General features: G+C 27.2%; 3 protein-coding genes across 3 annotated transcripts; all 3 read left to right on the top strand.

The window, feature by feature from the left end:
• Window positions 1–349: 349 nt before the first annotated feature.
• On the top strand, window positions 350–5006 carry LOC127256710 (alpha carbonic anhydrase 4-like). Its single transcript, XM_051282857.1, has 7 exons — window positions 350–489; window positions 845–1059; window positions 1852–1958; window positions 2629–2731; window positions 3452–3607; window positions 4444–4497; window positions 4736–5006. The coding sequence occupies exons 1-7, from the start codon at window positions 387–389 to the stop codon at window positions 4805–4807; spliced, it is 810 nt and encodes a 269-aa protein (XP_051138814.1). The 5' UTR covers window positions 350–386; the 3' UTR covers window positions 4808–5006.
• A 1883-nt stretch (window positions 5007–6889) lies between these two features.
• LOC127256698 (alpha carbonic anhydrase 4-like) lies at window positions 6890–12823 on the top strand. The gene is made up of 7 exons (XM_051282835.1): window positions 6890–7136; window positions 7424–7641; window positions 8389–8495; window positions 10296–10398; window positions 10823–10981; window positions 11612–11665; window positions 12482–12823. The coding sequence occupies exons 1-7, from the start codon at window positions 7037–7039 to the stop codon at window positions 12551–12553; spliced, it is 813 nt and encodes a 270-aa protein (XP_051138792.1). The 5' UTR covers window positions 6890–7036; the 3' UTR covers window positions 12554–12823.
• Window positions 12824–13544: 721 nt separating this feature from the next.
• On the top strand, window positions 13545–18577 carry LOC127256603 (alpha carbonic anhydrase 4-like). Its single transcript, XM_051282714.1, has 7 exons — window positions 13545–13629; window positions 14851–15068; window positions 16907–17013; window positions 17276–17391; window positions 17764–17927; window positions 17997–18050; window positions 18479–18577. The coding sequence occupies exons 1-7, from the start codon at window positions 13545–13547 to the stop codon at window positions 18575–18577; spliced, it is 843 nt and encodes a 280-aa protein (XP_051138671.1).
• Window positions 18578–19300: the final 723 nt, after the last annotated feature.

Below are 19300 nucleotides of genomic sequence, written 5' to 3'. Positions count from 1 at the left end.
AAATCTCCTAGTTTAGTTAATATTCTAATTACATCAAAAATATTACAAATCTTTTATTAATTACAATTAAAACTTCCAACAATAAGGGTTGTGTGTTTTCATATCATCAAAACACAAAAAGATAGGATACATTGTTGGATACAATGTTGAATGTTTCGACACTAAACTACACCCTCATTCTCACAAGAAAGTGTAATTTTGTAATAATAATAATAATAATAATAATAATAATAATAACAGTCACACACTTAAATCATGCAATTGGGAAAGATATGTAAAAATCTTCGAGTAACCTTTTTCTGGGGCTATAAATACTTGTGTTTGTTAATTGCTTTTTGTTCATGTAAACAAAAAAGAACTTATTACCTTAAGGAGGATTAGATATCATGGATTTCGACGACAAGAGTTTTGTTCTTAGTTTGCTCAAATCTCTCATTTTAATGTTGTTTTTGTTTGCTACGGCGAAGGCGGTCACCAATCCTGAAGTAGGTAAGATCATGAAGAATACGCCCCCCCTACACAACAAAACTATTTTTATTTGTTTCTCAACAAATATTTTTTCACGATTTACTTTATTTTATTGCATTCATAAGACGGGTTTTCCATGCTTGCGCAAACTATTGTAGTAAATATACATATACATATATATTTATAGTTTTGTGCATGATCAAATTGTGTTAATATTTGGCAACAATGTATCGATACATGAGTAGCTAGTAAGGAATTAGATTGGTCGCTCGAATATTTGGAAAAAAAAATAATAATAATAAAATTTTTCGAGCTTTTTTGTATGATTAATGATGCACATGTTTTGTAAAAACCCTAATGGTTGGCATTTTATCAGAGGACGAAACTTCGTTTTCCTATGTCATTGGCGCTCCCGACGGGCCACAAAATTGGGGCAACCTTAATCCGAATTGGACACTCTGTAATACAGGAAGAAGGCAGTCTCCTATTAATATTATTTACTTTCAAGCCGTGCCCCGTCCTCTAGGAGATTTGATCCGCCAATACCAAGCAGCTCCGGCCGTACTAAAAAATAGAGGGCGCGATATCGAGGTAATATTTCTTACAATTGCCTAGACATTTATTGTTTAATTCTTGTTTCAAATTGTAAAATTATTTTACAAAAATTAAAAAGTTGTGTTATATTAATTTTTTATTTTAAAAAAAACGAAAAAAAAAAAAACATATATATATAGGCACCATAAAACATAAACTCAAATCTAAACAACAAACGACGAAAAACAACCTATACTTTTAATAAGATCAAATTTAAATCTAAACTGAATATCTAAAATATGTGAAACACAAATTATCACATAACAAATTATAGAAACTAAAATGCACATATATATAATGCACATATATATACTCCAACATTTTGGCACTTACTATGTTCATTATGATGTTAGGAGAAACAACTGAAAACGAGAGATTTGGATTTTGTTCAATCATAAAATTTTATTTCAATTATTTTATTATGCAATCATTGTCATTTTAATTCATACACATTTATTTTTTTTATTATAAAATATCATATCTAAACTATTATTCAAAAAAAAAAATGAACTCAAAGAGAGCATACAATTAATTGTGTAATCTGTTTTAAATTTTTTAGGGGCGCTTCTTTTTTTTTTTTTTAATCGAAACAAAAGTTACATTAAGAAACTAAGATTAAATAGACTCGAAATCGTACAGCCGATCTCCGCAAACAAATAGTACTTCGGACTTCTTACCAAGTTACACATCCCATAAACTTAAACGTTTTATGTTTTGCAATATTTGAAGAGGTTTTTTTATATAAAAATTTAACGAGAAATTGTTAATTTTGTATTTTACGAGTTTTAGGTAGAATGGACCGGAGACGCAGGCGGCATCGTGATAAAAGGAACTTATTATGAGCTGGTTCAATGTCATTGGCATATTCCTGCTGAACATAAAATCAATGGAGTTAGGTTTGTGTTTATTTCTTTTCATTAATTTGCTTGAATTAAAATAGTCAACTAGGTGTATTTGTTTCTATATATGGGATTATTGTAGCCTTAGGTAGGTTTAATTTGCATGAAATATTGACTTTATTTTATTTTTTCAAAAAAAAAATAAAATAATCATAGCTTAATTAATCCTCTTACGACCCTCCAAATTTTAAATGAGGCATAAAATTTCATACTCTAGAACACACAGCTATATTGCATGAGTGTCCATTTACATTAATATTTCTTAGAGTTTTGACAATATTCAATAATAATATTTTTTTCGAAAATATCGCATCAAATTAAATATGTACTTTACTTTACAAAATATCACAATATCAAATACTCAACTTTTTATTATTTTAAATTCTTTTTAGAACTTTAAAACTTCGAAAGCCTGTTACGTACTCGGGGCTTGATACTTTAAATAGATAAATTAATTTATGTATTCAGCTTCATATTGTAAATGATGAAAAATATAATTTTTTTTTTACAGCAATAAATAAAAGCCCGTTATATATTTTGTATCTTGTCTCATTTTAATTGATGCAAATTTGGAACTTGCAATGGATACATATTAATCGAAGTTATTATCGTACAAATAAGAATGCAAAAAAAGAGTTCATAAATAACATCTTATCTTAATTTATAGGAAAAACATGGAATTGCATATCGTTCATGAGAGCCCTCAAGGAAATATTGCTGTTGTCGCCTACCTTTACATCATAGGACCGGCTGATCCTTTTCTCGAACGAGTGAGTGATTTCAATATATTCTGAAATTCGAAAGTTTTATAATATGACATTTAATTGATTCCTTTATGAGAAATTATGATCATATCGTTCTTTTTTTTTTTTTTTTTATCCAAACACACACAAACTCACGCATTCGACAATGATCGAACTCCCAACTCTAGCATATCAAGGGAGGGTTCAATCACTTGAACTACATACCCTCGACTAGTTTGTGTTATTAATCAAAGAATATCGATAGAATAGTCTAGAAGTTGTCGCCGAAATGTTTTTATTTCTTTTTTCGAGGGAGGATGGGCTAGTTTAATTTATTGATGACTTAAGATTTGCTCAATCTTGTGTGTTGTTTTAATTAATGAGTAGATAAATTTCAATTTAATCTTGTGTTAGTTCACTTTCGAACAATAATTTTCAATTTAAATCAACACTAGACAAGTCAAGTCGATCAAGCTACAATTATAAGAAAATTTGCATTGTTTTCATTACTTGAAAAGATTATTTTTATCCTTTCTAATAACTATTATCGAATATTTGCGAATAAAGCTCTAAATTATGCCATAATCTATCAAATTGTTTTATCTTGTTTGATAAGTTTTTATTGAGTTTAAAATTAATATAAATGAGTCGAGTTCATGAACATCTTGTTCGATTGGCAGCTTCCATTCGAATATATTTTTTTTGTTATACGGGCGATAGTTTGACAATGTTTAATTTCTTTCGTAGTTTATTCCATTTCTACCATCCAATCGTCAAGGAGTCAGTGTGGGAGTCGTTGATCCATCCGACATTGGATTTTCGAGTAGGGAATACTATCGATATAATGGTTCGCTCACAGTTCCACCGTGCTCGGAAAATGTTACTTGGACAGTATTCAGGAAGGTGAGTTAATTTTACATGATAATTATTTGATTTAGGTTATTTGAACTAAAGTGATTTCAAATCCAGACACTTTTAACATTTTAAATATTCTTTAATACTACCTCCGTCCAGCTAAATATTTTTTAATACTATCTTCATCCAGCCAAAAAGTATACAATCGTTTTTTCGGATTGATCTTTGAATATTAATTATTATATCAAAACTTAGTACAAATCAAGATAAAATGACAAAAATACATCTATTAATTTCTTATAGTACAAATATAAAGATATTTTTATCGTTAAGTATAATGATACAAAAGTATATGTTTACTCCAGGACGGGAGGAGTACTAAATTATTTCACATACTTTTTAACTTCATATATTACATTTAAATTTTGAAATATTTCCAAAAAAAAAAAGTAATTCAAATTCATTCATTTAAAATCTATAATCAAATCCGAAATCCATCGAAGTCAACCAGGAAAAGCTTACTAATTTCTTTGAAAATTTGCAAATTAAGCAGTGTGCCTATAACAAAATATCACTCTTATCTCATACATTTCGATTATATATACGTCTTATATATTAAAATAATTAAACAAAACCCTATATGTATATACACTACAAATAAATAATATATTTGTAACGGAATTCCGTCCCTAAAGTTCACGTAGCTAACGTAATTACATTTCTAATTCCGTCTCTAATGTCATTAATAACGGAAAAAAGTAGATTTAGAGAAAAAAACATTTTATTACAAAAATGATTTTTTTCTTGTAGTGATATATATAACAAAAGTGATAATTATTAGGCATACATATAAGAATTAATTTTATTATCTCTCTCTTTTGCAGGAAAAAACTGTCTCACCTCAGCAAATTTCAGCATTACAAAATTCTGTGAACAATGTAAGTACTTACCATAGATTTCATAATCTCAAATAAATTATAAAAAAATATAAATATATAATAATAATAACAAGAAGAAGAAGAAGTAGAAGAAAAAATAATATATAGTACTTCAATTTCATTTGAAAATATCATAAAATAAAGACTACAATTTTTATTTATCAAAACTTCTTCAAATAATAATCGATGATTTTTCTTGTTTCGATCCTCATTTGAAATTTTATTTAAACAATTTCAGGGGATTACAGGAAATGCGAGACCGATTCAACCATTGAATGGAAGAACTGTTTACGTTTATCGACCAAACTAGTTCAACTAATAAATTTCCAAATATACCGAAAATAAATAAATACAACATGCTAATTTGTTGTTTGCTAATAGGAATATCGAAATGCTACTTACATTGTATGATGTTAGATCTGTTCGCAAGTAAGCATTAATGTATCGAGTATGCATGTCAGTTTATGCATGCGAAATAGAAGAAATATTACTACATAGTTGCAAAATTATGCGCGTGTTTATTATTGCTATCCTACAACGTTTTAAATTGATTCACTACAAGAAAATAGTATATTTGTAACGGAATTCTGTTATTAAGTTCATGTAGCTAATGTAATTTCATCTCTAATTCCGTCTCTAATATCATTAGTAACGGAAAAAATAAATTTAGTAACGAAAAGACTTCGTAACAAAATTGATAACTTTTTGTAGTGATTATGTAGTTTTACAAAAAGTTCTTTTTTTTTCTCTAGTTGTTTGAAAGTTTAAACGATTTTTTAGTATAACATAAAAAAATAAAAAATAAAAAATAAAAAATAAAAAATAAAAATAAATTGAATAGTGAATATTCTTGAAAAATCCACAAAAGAATACTATATATATTTAAATTTAGTAAAGATATAAGATTGAATTACAATGAATACTTTTCCAATAAATATTTCCATAGCTCGTTTTTATATATATATATACAATTTAAAAGAAAATTTTTAGAAAAAAAAAATAATAATTGAATAGTGTAAAAAAAATTATAACAAGTTTGAATTGACCTTTATCAAAGGCAAAAATAACTTTTTGAACTCTACAAGTATTTTTTTTTTTTTTTTCATAATCACTCTTAAAATAAAATAAGTAGAAAATTTAATTTTAAAATTACTAATTTATCCACGCTAAGGATAGTAATTGGTTTGAGAGGACTCCGTACCCGTACCTAACCGATCCAATTTGTGTAATAATAATAATTATTAAATTGAGACGTTCAAAATATATATATTTTTTTTTTTTTTTTAATTGTCGATTTGAGTATTATACTAAGACTAAAATTAAATAAGAAATTGTATTGATTCTTTAATCCATTTTTACACTATAAATTATTTTTATATTGTTTGAATAGGAATTACTTTTAAATTATGAGTTTTTTATGAATGATATTACCAGTGATAAGTTCATATGTAGCTTTTTTTTTTCTCACTTTTTAATTATTCTATTTTTTTTCTAAATAAAGTGAAGCATCAATGCATTGAAAATATATCCAATCATTATATTACTTCAAAATATTAATATATATATATATATATACGAGTTAATACATCTCAAATAATTTTACAATAATCAATTAAATATTTTAATTTTTAAAATTATGTAGAATATTGTTGTATCTAATGAGGCCTATATTAGGATATGTGATGCATAGATTATAAACCAAACTAAATAAACAAACCAAATGTGTCTTGAGTTCTTTATGTTTTTCACTTGATCACATGTTGTAATTACGACCACGCAAACACTACAAAAAAATAATATATTTGTAACGGAATTCCGTCCCTAAAGTTCATGTAGCTAACGTAATTTCGTTCCTAATTACGTCTCTAATGTCATTAGTAACGGAAAAAGTAGATTTAGAGACAAAAATGTTTTGTTACAAAAATAATTTTTTCTTGTTGTGAAATAATGTGTCCGTTAAACCCTTACTGATTTTTATTTCGCACACTAACAACAAGTCTTCATTATTTTCGAAATAGTTTTAATGTAAGTCTAACAACTTATTTTTCTCAACCATAGTTTTAACGTAATTCTTTTGTGTTCAATTTCATTGATAACCACAACCATATTAACTTTTACCAAATATACTTCTTAGAACAACCACACAAAAAAAAAATAAATAAAATCCAAACAGCGCGCCCTTTTCTTTCGACTATGATCAAGAGGAACCTAACAAATGTTTAAGATCGATGTTTTCACTTTGTCAAAGTCATTAGGCATGGTTTGGCAACTTGAAAATATACTTCAATAATTCGAATTTTAATAGCATTAATTAATTAGCTATATATCTCAAAGCATATATAAATGTATATGATAATGCATTATAAAAGCACACACAATTTGCACAAAATGAAAAGGGCTACAACATTATGAAAGTAAACAATGCTATGATCGATCAACAGATTGTAGGCTTCACCATATATATAATTTCTATAAGCTATAAACGCGTGCGATCGTGCAATTATTCAAATTGATCATATGAAGCGAGTTTGTTAAAGCCATGCTCTTCGACAATATTTATTCTCGTTTCAATTTGCTCAAATTTCTTCTTTTAGTGTCAATTTTATTTCTAGCAAAGGCCATCACCAACCCTGAAGTAGGTAAGATCGTGGTAAATATTTATCCTTTTGTGATAATACTCGTTTTCTCTAAACTTTCAAGCAATGTATTAGGCCTCCATTTTATGTAACTTATTCATAGATTTATGTTAAAATAAGTTCCATAAATCCACAAGAAATTTTCAAGTAATAATATTCATGTTTATAATATTATAATATTTGGTATAAGGATATCCCCGTTCTTTTTATTATTATTTTGAATATTTTAGCTTAATTACGTATCAATCGATTTAGTAAAATAGAAATTTTGACTTTTGCGATTTTAACAGATGATGAAAGACCATTTTCCTATGATGTCGATGCTCCTAATGGACCACCAAATTGGGGCATCCTTAATCCAAATTGGACACTTTGCGAGACTGGTAAAAGTCAATCTCCCGTAAATATATTTACCCGAAGAGTCGTGGTTCAACCTTCCTTTAGATCTGTGAGACGACGGTACAAGCCAGCACCGGCTGTAATAAAAAATAGAGGACATGATATCGAGGTAATGAACCTTAATTTGTTGCCTTTAAAGAAAAATATAAATTCTTTATTGATAGTCGAGCATTTGTGTACTACTTTGCAAGAATGTTGTATCGATCAAATGTTTTACTTAACTAATTAGATAAGAAACTTATATTTACCATGAAGAAAAAAATCCTTGTTTCGTTGTGAACGTATCTTTTCTAGCACAAACTTGAGGGAAGAAGGACTACCATTCATATATATTTTCCAAAATTTGCCTACTTGAAGTTTAGTTTTATTTTATTTTTTTACCATACAATCCTTATAATTTCCCATAAAATATAAACATTTTTTTCTTATAAAACATCGCATTCAAATTATTATTTAAAACAAAACTCAAAACTAAAATACAAAACCAAACCTCAAAGTTAACATACCCTATATATCTTAAAACTAGCTTCTTGTTTGTGTTAGTGTGACATTATACATGCTATATAATTTTGAAACTGTACTGATGTTTCAATTAGTTTTAACTAAGAAATATGAAATAATAACAAAATTAGGATTTTATTTCCTCAATTCGAAAGGAAATAAATTTACATTAACAAAATAATTGTGATATGCTTATGTTATCGACAAGAAAAAGTTCATTCAAAAAAAAAACTTCAAATTATTGCAAATATATCCATGGACAATAGTTATTTTTTATTTTCTAAATTTTATCCCTTAATTTTTATATTCATAAGTTGACAAGAATATATTTTATTAATTAATTGTTTTTTATTAGGTAGAGTTGACAGGAGATGGAGGAGGTATTATAATTAATCGAATTGAATATAAGTTGGTTCAACTTCACTGGCACATTCCTTCTGAGCATACAGTCAATGGAGTTAGGTTTGTATTAATGCATATATATATATATATATATATATAATTAATTTACTTGATTAAATGTTTCATTATTTCCCTATTACAACATAGGGATATTTTCAAAGTAACAATTGTTGCTAGGGATGCATAAAATATCCAAACTTTTGATATATCAAATTTAGGGTAAACTGCTTTTTGGTCCCGTAACTGGACTTCCTTTTCATTTTAATCCCGTAAGTGGAGCCTATTGCAAACTAGTCCCATAAGTGAAAAATTTTCACTGTTTTAGTCCTTCAGCACCGGAGACGCCCGCGTGGCTCGCCGGAGGTGACGTGTCTGCCAGGTCATCGCTGAGGCGGACACGTGGATTTTATTTTTATTTTTTTTAACATTTTTTTTTAAAACTTATTTTTAATTTTATTTGTATTTTTTTATTTTTTTTATTTGGTACAATTAAAAAAAATATTAAAAAAAAAATCCACATGTCCGCCGGGTGTCGCTAACCTGGCGGGACACCTGGCGGACACGTCACCTCCGGAGAGCCACGCGGGCGTCTCTGGCGCCGGAGGACTAAAACAGTGAAAATTTTTCACTTATGGGACTAGTTTGCGACATGCTCCACTTACGGGACTAAAATGATAAAGGGGTCCAGTTACGGGACTAAAAAAACAGTTTACCCTCAAATTTATCATGTCGAAAAATACCGATCCATCTAATATTTTAGATATATTTAGATTTTTTAGTATGGTAAGTTTTTCGTAAAAAAATTTTCGGTATTTCAGAATTTTTATTATGGTATTAGTATGAAATTCTGGTGTATTGAACTTCGATTTATAAAGTTTTCAGTACGATATCAGTATGACAAATACCAAAAATTTTAGCCCAGTACACAAGTATAGTACAAAATTTAAGTATATTGTACGAATCATATCTGGTGGATTTATTTGTGTCTGAAAAATTTGTTTAGTATTTTTTATTTTTTTAGATTAATTTTGTTTCTAGTAGAAAATATATATCGAGTTTGATATTTTGTATAGAATTGTGGTGTTAAAAATAATGTCCTTGGATTATTTCGCCCTATCAATACACGATCCGGCCAAATTTTGTATTATATAGTGTAATGTTTCTCGACTCTATATAAAAAGTTTGATGTGTTTGTTTGAGTATTTTTTTTCTCACACAATTTTATGATCAGATAATAGGAAGTTCAATAAAATGTTATTGATAAAATAACTCATAACTAAATTTTACAATTTTAGCTAAGGAAAAGAAATTTTTGTTGATTCCATATGTCTCTTAAACTTGAGAAATATATAATTCCTCTGAATGGATAAAAGTAATTGTAAATATTAATTACTAAAAAAAAAATGATAGTTATTCTATTTAGATAGAAGTTTAAGAAATTTTATCGGGCGTGTTCTTTTAACAAAAAATATTCACACGTTTTTCCAAAAATATTAATATATCATACACATTCATTATTTTTATATTTTTTACACAATTACTCGTACTTCAAGTATAAAAAAAAATATTCATTTAAATTATCTTACAAAACAAACACACTTTTGATGTTCTTAAAAATTTTGGAAATAACAAGTGTTGGTATTTTAATAATAAAAAATAAATATAAATAAATAAAAAACAACAAATGTTGGTATTTGATTTGATATTGTATTAAAAAAAAAAAAATTGTATATGATGTGATTTAAATATATATATATATTTCGTATCAAAAGTTGTAAAAGTATCTATATAGATTTTTTCATGTATTCATTTCATAGTTAGGAAACTAATTAATATCGGGGTATGGTACAATTTTTGCAGATACGACATGGAGTTGCATCTTGTTCATGTCACTCTTCGAGGCGATATTGCTGTTGTTGGCTTGTTGTACATGTTGGGATCATCAGATCTTTTTCTAAGACGGGTTAGCGATCTCAAATATATATATATATATATATGTATATGTATGTAAATATGAGCGATTTCAACCATTGGATTCAAGTTTTTTACTATACACTTACACAATTTCTAATTAAAAATTGTAGTCCTTTATACGATCGTATAAAGGACTAAAACAATGTATAAGTGTTCACTTAAAAACTCAAAATACATTTTGAGGCATGCATGCCAAATTAAAGTAGGGTTTTGTATACTTTAATTCACAAGTTTTTTAATATATATATATATATACAAATTCTTTATTTATAAAATTAAAATAAAAAATGAAAAAGAAAAATAAAGTAATCAATTATATTAGACAAACGATGACTAAATTTTCATATATGATCATTTTCTTTTAAGTTCATCTATATATACGATGATTATTTCATTGACATTCATTTTTGCAGATTTCGCCGTATCTACAATCAGCAAATGAGAAAGGAGTTAACTTGGGGATCATCAAACCATCGAACATTAAGTTTAGAGGCAAAGAATATTTTCGATACAATGGTTCTCTTACAACTCCCCCGTGTTCCGAAAATGTTATTTGGACAGTGTTGAAAAAGGCAAGTTAATGTCATTGTTCATTTCAAACATGGTTTTATTTCTTCTATTTCTCTTGTTTAATTTTTTTGGTTAAATTATATAACAATAACTTTGATAAATTTGAGCAAGTTTTGTATACATTTATTTTTTCCATTCTTTTTATCATTGTCATATCTCTTGAAAATTAAATGGACAGTTTGTTTAAGGTTCTAAATTGGTCTTGTATTTTTCATTACTATTTTTTTTTCTATTCTAAGTTATGAAATCAACAATTATTTTTTATTTAAAATATTATATAAAAAACTTAATTCAAAACATGAGGCCAAACCCAACATAAAACTTTATTTTTATTCCAAAAAAATATTATTTGTATATACCAATTCCAGTTCCAAACTTCAAACAGAATCTTATATGTATTTTTGGATGTGATTTTGTAGGTTGAGAATTACCAAAAAAAAAATGATTTCAATTAGTTTTTAATATAGGGTGTTTAAAATATGTTACATTTTGAGTGTAAGCATTGATATAATATTTTAAATAAAAACTATTAACAATTAATATCTTTTAATAGAAAATTTATAAGATATATATATATAATACTATTCTAAACTATATCCAACCACACCAGATAAATGTAACTTTTTTTTCAGGTACAAACTGTTTCAATGCAGCAAATAAGAGCAGTAAAGGATGCTGTGGATGATGTAAGTATTTGTTTATTTGGAGTTTAATTTTGTATTTTGATTTTGGATTGTTGTTTCAAATTTCAATAGATCTGGTTTAAATATTATATTTTATTATATAAAACAATATATTTTTATAGAAAATTATATAATGTAATAGACATATGTTTTGTTCTTTTTTTTTTATTATTGTTTTTTGGGAGAGTTCTTCAATAGAAAATAAGGTGAAAATATGTGATATTACCAAGAGTGTATTATTGATAAATCTTGGTAAAAAAAATAGTCAACAACTACTTAATCGTATACTAACCCTACAAATCAAAATATTTCTTTCATAAAATGTGTGCTTTATCTCGTCCTCATTTACATATTGTCGAAAACTTCCCATAGTCATCTATCCTAAAGCTGCTTTAGAGCAATTGCGAAAAACCGTAAACTCAAAAATTGTTGCTAGTGAGCTTCTAAAGGGAGTCGCCACTATAAGAAAAAATCATTTTTTAACAAAACTTTTTTATCTTTAAATCTACTTTTTCCGTTACTAATGACATTAGAGACGAAATTAGGAATGGAATTACGTTAGCTACATGAACTTTAGGGACGGAATTCCGTTACAAATATATTATTTTATTGTAGTACGTCGTGTATCTTAATTTTCTTAACCATTTTTAAAAATTTTCAATTATGCTCGTCTTTGTTGATCTCATCCCTATATGTGCTTTTGCCCTTGTTTTCTCTTAGCATAAAATTCTTCTAAAAGAACACATAAACCAAATAAAATTTAGCACAACAATCTTTACATCACGTGTAGGTATTATTTCTCATACTTAAACATTTCAGGGAGGTGCAGGAAATGCTCGGCCGACTCATCCTTTAAACGGGAGGAGCGTTTACTTTCATCAACGAAAATAGTTCCAAATGTGGCAATTTAATTATGTATCACTATTCTATAAAATTCAATTTTGTGCAGGAAATATTGTGCCAAGTTGGTATCGATTTTAGTATATTAGCACGGTGCATATCAATTAAAGTAATCGGGCAGAAAGTAGCGCCGCTCTACTAAAATTAGCACCAAGGACACGGGGTCTTCTGCGCTAAAATAACTTTTATACACGGCATATTGGAACTTTCGACATAATGGGATGAGGATACACACACATACTACATTCATACATATGTTAAGACAGATATTTTGTTTGATTATATTTTGAAAATATTTTGATGTTTTGGTTGTTTGATGATTTTTTATAAAAAGATATGAATTTTATATGCAAACTATTACATTCAACGACTATTTCGACTATTTCGCCCAAAAAGTAAAATACAAATGCACAAAAGATGCTAAATGATTGTAAGTAATATTATAAATAGCCTATAAATTTTAGCTATAATGTTTTAAAATAATAAATACCCATAATTTTATTATCCATAAATATTTTCATTATCATACCCTAAACAATAATAATATTGACAAAAAAAAATAAAAATCATCATCATCATTCACTGATCTTAATTAATTATCCTTTATAAAATTGTTAACAATATTTACATTTATTAACCATTTCTATGTTAATCATTTTTGCCCCTTTTTCATTTAAAATACCATAATTAGAATCTGACATTAAATAAATTGATAGAAGAAATTACGTTATAGAATAATTATAGGATTATACAAAAAAGTAAGTATAAATTATTGAATAAAGTTTTCAAAATTGCTCCAAAGTATTAATTCAGTCAAAACTAATCAAATTTTCACCCCAAAAAAAATAAAAATTAAAACACTATATGTATAAATAGAGATAGATAAAGATAGCATCTTGTATGTATCTAGCTCTTCTTTTCTTTCGAAGATTTTTTTTTGCATAATCAATCCAATATTGTGTCGATTTTGAGTGGCAAGAATATGCAGAGTTGGTGTCGTCTCCTCGTTGCATACCTCATTGTCTCTTCTTTACTCGTCGATGCTGACAAAGATGACGAGGAAGTTGGTTAGTATATACGTACAAACTTGCTCTTTTATTATTTTGAAGATAGTAAAAATTTAAATTTAAATTTGTTTATAATACTATAGTTTGATTAAGTGTATGATGTGGTATTTTGAATACAAATAAATAAATATATAATACTTTATATAAAAATTAAATTTTTGATTTTAAGTTTTGATAAATGGAATAAGTTACAACGAACTACTTGCTACTTGTTTGAAACAAAAATGTGGTTCGTTCGAAATAGTGGTCGTGTTTTTGAATTTTTGAATTTTAATTTTTATATGAATATTGTTGAAAGATGATGTTTTATAAGAAAAATAATTTATTTTTAGATGGAATAATTAGAGTTACTTAGTAAAAAAATTGGGGGGAAAATAAATAGAAAATAGAACCAATAGTTCACCTTCAATTTTATCTCCAAAAATCCCTATTTTACTCTCCAAATTCTCAATTTGCATTCATGGTATAGTTCTTCTATTTAAGTCTCTAATTCGATATTATTTTATTTAAATATGTTGGGTGCGAAAAGGCGAATATGTTATGAGCCTGAATCAAATTTCATAAAATGTATTCACTTTTTATAGTAAATTTTGAATAATTACTTCTTATTATTACATTTTGGTTGATTCATAACTTTATGTATGACTATGAGTTAAAAAGGAAAAAAAATCTAAATAATTATTTACCATTTATGTATTATTATGACTATAATAAGTTTCTATCAACTAACTAAAATTATGATTGAAAATAATCTCCTATGGTAAATGGTAATTTAAAATTATTGTTAAATAGAAAATAATAATAAAACATATATAAATTTTGTTTGTTGGATTTCTGTTTTTAGTTTGAAGTATTTTTTTTATATTGAATTGTTAATTTTTGTAAATAGATAGAGTATATATATTGTATAAATATATATTATATTTTTTATAGTATTAATTGGAAATATAACAAAAGAATTCCAATGAGAGAATACAAATTTATAAGCTTTATTTACTTTATTTATTGTTTGAATCTTTTTTCTTCTTGTTTTTTTAGTGAAATAGTTACTAGATGTAATATTTTTAATGATAAATCAATAGTAAATTTAAAATTATAATGAAAAAATCGGGTAGAACAATACAAGTAAACAAGTCCCATAATGTAATCTTTTTGTGCATTTCAAGTATATTTTTTGCTCTTAGTTATTTATGGGATAACAAAAATCTTGCTCGATAACAGGCAACGAGAATCCTTTTACATACGTCCGATGTAGTGAGAAAGGTCCAAGTAATTGGGGGAATCTAAAACCAGAATGGCGAGTCTGTCGAACAGGAAAGCTTCAATCCCCGATTAATATTGCCGATAGTAAAGTTGTCGTTGTCCCAGAAATCGGGCAATTGCGAAGAACATACACGCCGGCACGAGCTACAATCAAGAATCGCGGTCATGATATCATGGTACATTATTTATGTCAATTCATTACAGCACATATATATATATATATAATAATTTGGAAGAGTGTTATCTATTACATATTCACAGTAGAGGAGGCAGACGGAAATTTTGTTTAATATATACTTCCTCCGTATTGCTTAATGTGTCCATATTTCCGTCGAAAGGAAAATGATCACATACATTAATCATATTTTAAATTTTCTAATTTATAATTTTTTAATTTTAATTAAACTAATTAATTATCTTAATCTTAATTTATAATTATTTATATTAGTATAAAATAATTATTTTTACTAATATATATTTAATTATTTACTAATTATACTTATCATAAATTTTTGTATCTACAGTAATCCGGATATAATATTTTTAAAGTCATAGAATAGAATTAAATTGAATACATATTATATATTTTACCAACACGACATTATATCCCATTCTAATATTGTAATAAATTATCATTCTATCTACAAGTTCAAAGTAATACTATAATTTATCATGAATCATGTTAAAATAATTGAGATAGAAAAAAATGAAATAATAAATCTAACTTAATTTCATTAGCACAGTAAAATTCAAATCTACGAATTGATGGAAGATATGATGCAAATCCTCTTGAGAAAACCTTAAGTTCATGATAAACTCTTTTTTTAGTGTAGTATGTGATCTTCTTTATCAGCTTAGGATTTTAAATAGACATTGTCTGAATAATTTTTTTTTCACTAAAATGGTCTTCCGGTGCCGGAGTCGCCATGCTGATTTGTCGTTGCTAACATGGCACTGACGCGGTTGGCATGTCATCGCCACGTCAGTGACACATTGAATGACCATTTTAGCAAAAAAAAATTTCCTTACGAAACTATTTTCAGACATGTTTTATTTAAAGTTCTAAAATAATAAAGATATCAAATATGAGATTAATAAACAGTTTACCAAGACATTTTGTTAAAAATATATATATTTATGTATCACTGATGTGGCATCTACCCGGCGATAACATATTTGCCGCATCAGCTTACATTGTGATGACATGTAAGCCGCGTCAGCGCTACATCAGCAATGTGTGGTAAATCCGGCACTAGATGACCATTTAAGCGAAAAAAATTTATTTACAAGATTATTTCAGATATAGTACATTTAAAACTCTAAAATGCTAAAATAGATCAGATATGTGATGATCACTCAAATAATAATTTAATGAATTTAAGTATATAGAAGCGTCGCAGTTACTAAATATATTTTAAACTCAATAAATTTAATTGAACACATTTTAGGCTTAAGTTGAATGGTAGTCCAAATAATATACATTTCGTCCATAATTTTAATTTTTAATCTAATACAAAACCTTCTCATATCATATTAAATGATCATTTTATCTAAAAAATTAAGTTAATATGAATATATTTCATTAATACATATTATATAGTTTACCAATACATATATGTTCTAAATTTCAAGTTTCTGAAACTATATTACTCCATTTTTTATGTAAAATAGTTGTTAGATATAATATTTTGAATGACAATAAACTTTGAATATAATATATTAAATGAAAATTTGATGTTTTCGTATATATACATTTATATTTTTCTTTGAATTGCATAGCATAAAAGACATACTATTCTCAAAATTGTTCTTCGCTTTAATTAAACATTGCAATCGATGGTCAATAGTGTACGTACCTATTAATAGAACAATTGTTTTTACCTTGTAATGTTAGTTGATTCATTTAAGAATTTTAATTACTCTCTTATTTTACCGATTGAATTTCCTCCCCTTCTCCGATCCTTGATTGCTCCCACACTATCAATATGCATGTTGTCGATGATTTCTTAATTAGGTAAAATGGCATGGAGACGCCGGAGGTGTCGTAATAAATGGAACCATGTACGAACTACAACAATGCCACTGGCATTTCCCGACCGAGCATACAATCAATGGAAATAGGTTCGAATTTTTTACTCTCTCTTTTTTCATTGTAGGTTTCTCCAATTTTTTCACTATGCAGCGCTCTTCTTTTTCTTGAAAACATCAAATTAAAAATACTAATATTTTTATATTATATAAAATAATTTATATCCAAAATATCATATCAAGCTCATCATATTATATCAAATCAATATTCTAATTCAAATCTGTACTAGAGATTTATTTTCTATGTTTCTTTTTTTTTTTTTTTTTTTTTTCCTTGGTTGAACTTTTGAAATAGGTACAAAATGGAGACTCACTTGGTTCACAAAAGCTCGGCCGGAAAAGTCGCTGTGATCGGAATTTTGCACAGGCTCGGACCCCCTGATTCCTTCCTCGAAAAGGTCAGACTCATGACGTGCATTGATTCCATGTTGAAGGAAAAGTCGAATATTCATTGATCAAATCGATCATTTTATCCATAGCTCATTAGATCTTTTGAAGAATCGATTAATTGAACAAAACTAAAAGTTAAGAGTCCTATTCCACATCTCAATATCAGCAACAATAAATTTAGAGTAAGAGGAAAATCTGTCGACTCTAAAAACTCGTCCATTGATCTATTTAACCAATTAAAACTTAATATGAGAAATAAATTGCATATCAAAATACAAATTTTAGGGTTAGGGTTAGGGATATATATCTTTTTTCTTATTATACTACCATTTGAGGGTCTAATTTTGTAGGCTTTTGTATTTATTTTTTTGTAATATTTTTTTTTTATCTTTTTCCAGCTTTTACACCATGTAAGAAATGTTAGTGAAGAACCAACTGAAATAGGGATAATCAACCCAAGGGATATCAAATTCGGGCCTCGAAAATATTACAGGTATATCGGATCTCTCACAGTTCCTCCATGCACGGAGGGTGTTATCTGGACAATACTAAATAAGGTGAGTTCATCGATGAAAAGCCTGTCTGAAAAGATTGAAAATTGTCTGAAAACTAAATTTTTTCTGCAGGTGAAGACTGTCTCGATCGAACAGATGAGGGAACTAAGAGATGCTGTTCATGATGTAAGAGCATATCCCATTAACCTGTTAATTCCACAATATATATTATTTTGTATTAGCATATGACTTAGATGAGTTGAAATTCATGTGTTGTATAAACTATTATCATATGCCGTCGACATTAACGTATAATTTTGTCTGAAATCAAATATAATATGTTATATGTATATTATCATGTGCTAATTACCTGTAATCAGCTCCCTATATACGTGTGTTTCTTTGAGTTTAGTTTGAATTTTATATTTAAATAATGTTTGATGGAATAGTTTGTGAGAAAATATATATATATATTTTTTGTTTTTGAAAATAGAGAGTCTAAATAGTATAATTTAGAAAACTTCTGATAAATAAATACACAAAGTTCATGGTTTGATCTGGTTTTTTTTTTTTATTTATTTATCGGACAATTTCATGGTTTGATCTTGTTGCAGGGTTTCGATGACAATGCACGACCAATTCATCAATCTCATGGCAGATCGATCTTCCTATTTCTCCCCCCGGTGCATGACAAACCTTCAAACATGAATTAGAGGTGCGTCGATATGAAGGAACATGCTTATGTTCTTAATTTGAAATAATGGTATGGTAGAAATGCGATCCAATAAAAACATTGAAATAATTATTTATGGAGTTCGATGCAAGGAAATATAAATTTGAAGTTGTGTCTATTTAATCTGTAGCGTCGGCAATATGATATCATGCTTGAATTTTACACAGCAATAGTTCATTCCGAAAATTATTGAGCTTTCTACAAGGTAACTTAGTTCCCCGGATCTATTATTATCTACAAAGTTAAGTGTGATCTTTTTTAAATTTTTAATGACTTGAATTTACAAGATGGTTCAATAGTCGGTTAGTACAGGTTTATTCCGTAGTTTAGAATATGCCTCACCATCGGACCATCACAATATGTGTGACATGATACTCTCAGATTTTTCGTAGTATATACAGGTTGGGGGTTCCGTCTCAACTCTTGTTCGATCAACTCTTGTTCGATCAGTGATGATTTTAAAAATAATAATAATAATAATAATAAGATCAATAGTTTTGCACTGCTCTTGATAATTTATATAGTTTATTGCAACTTATATTTGTTTTGTTCGATAAAATATGTATCGGTTTATTTTTTTGTACGAACGTTACAAGAAATATTAGTATTTTATATATAATGACTAGTGAGTAAGAGTATCAATTAATTAAAATGCCTTCGGAAGTATAATTAGTAGAGCGTTGTATGGTTGTATGTTTAGGAT

This window comes from Andrographis paniculata, unplaced genomic scaffold (genome assembly GCF_009805555.1).
Source record: "Andrographis paniculata isolate CXL003 unplaced genomic scaffold, ASM980555v1 Contig56END, whole genome shotgun sequence".
NCBI lineage: Eukaryota > Viridiplantae > Streptophyta > Magnoliopsida > Lamiales > Acanthaceae > Andrographis > Andrographis paniculata.
Note: the sequence above shows the minus strand (reverse complement) of the source record. Positions and strands in the feature narration are given on the sequence as shown.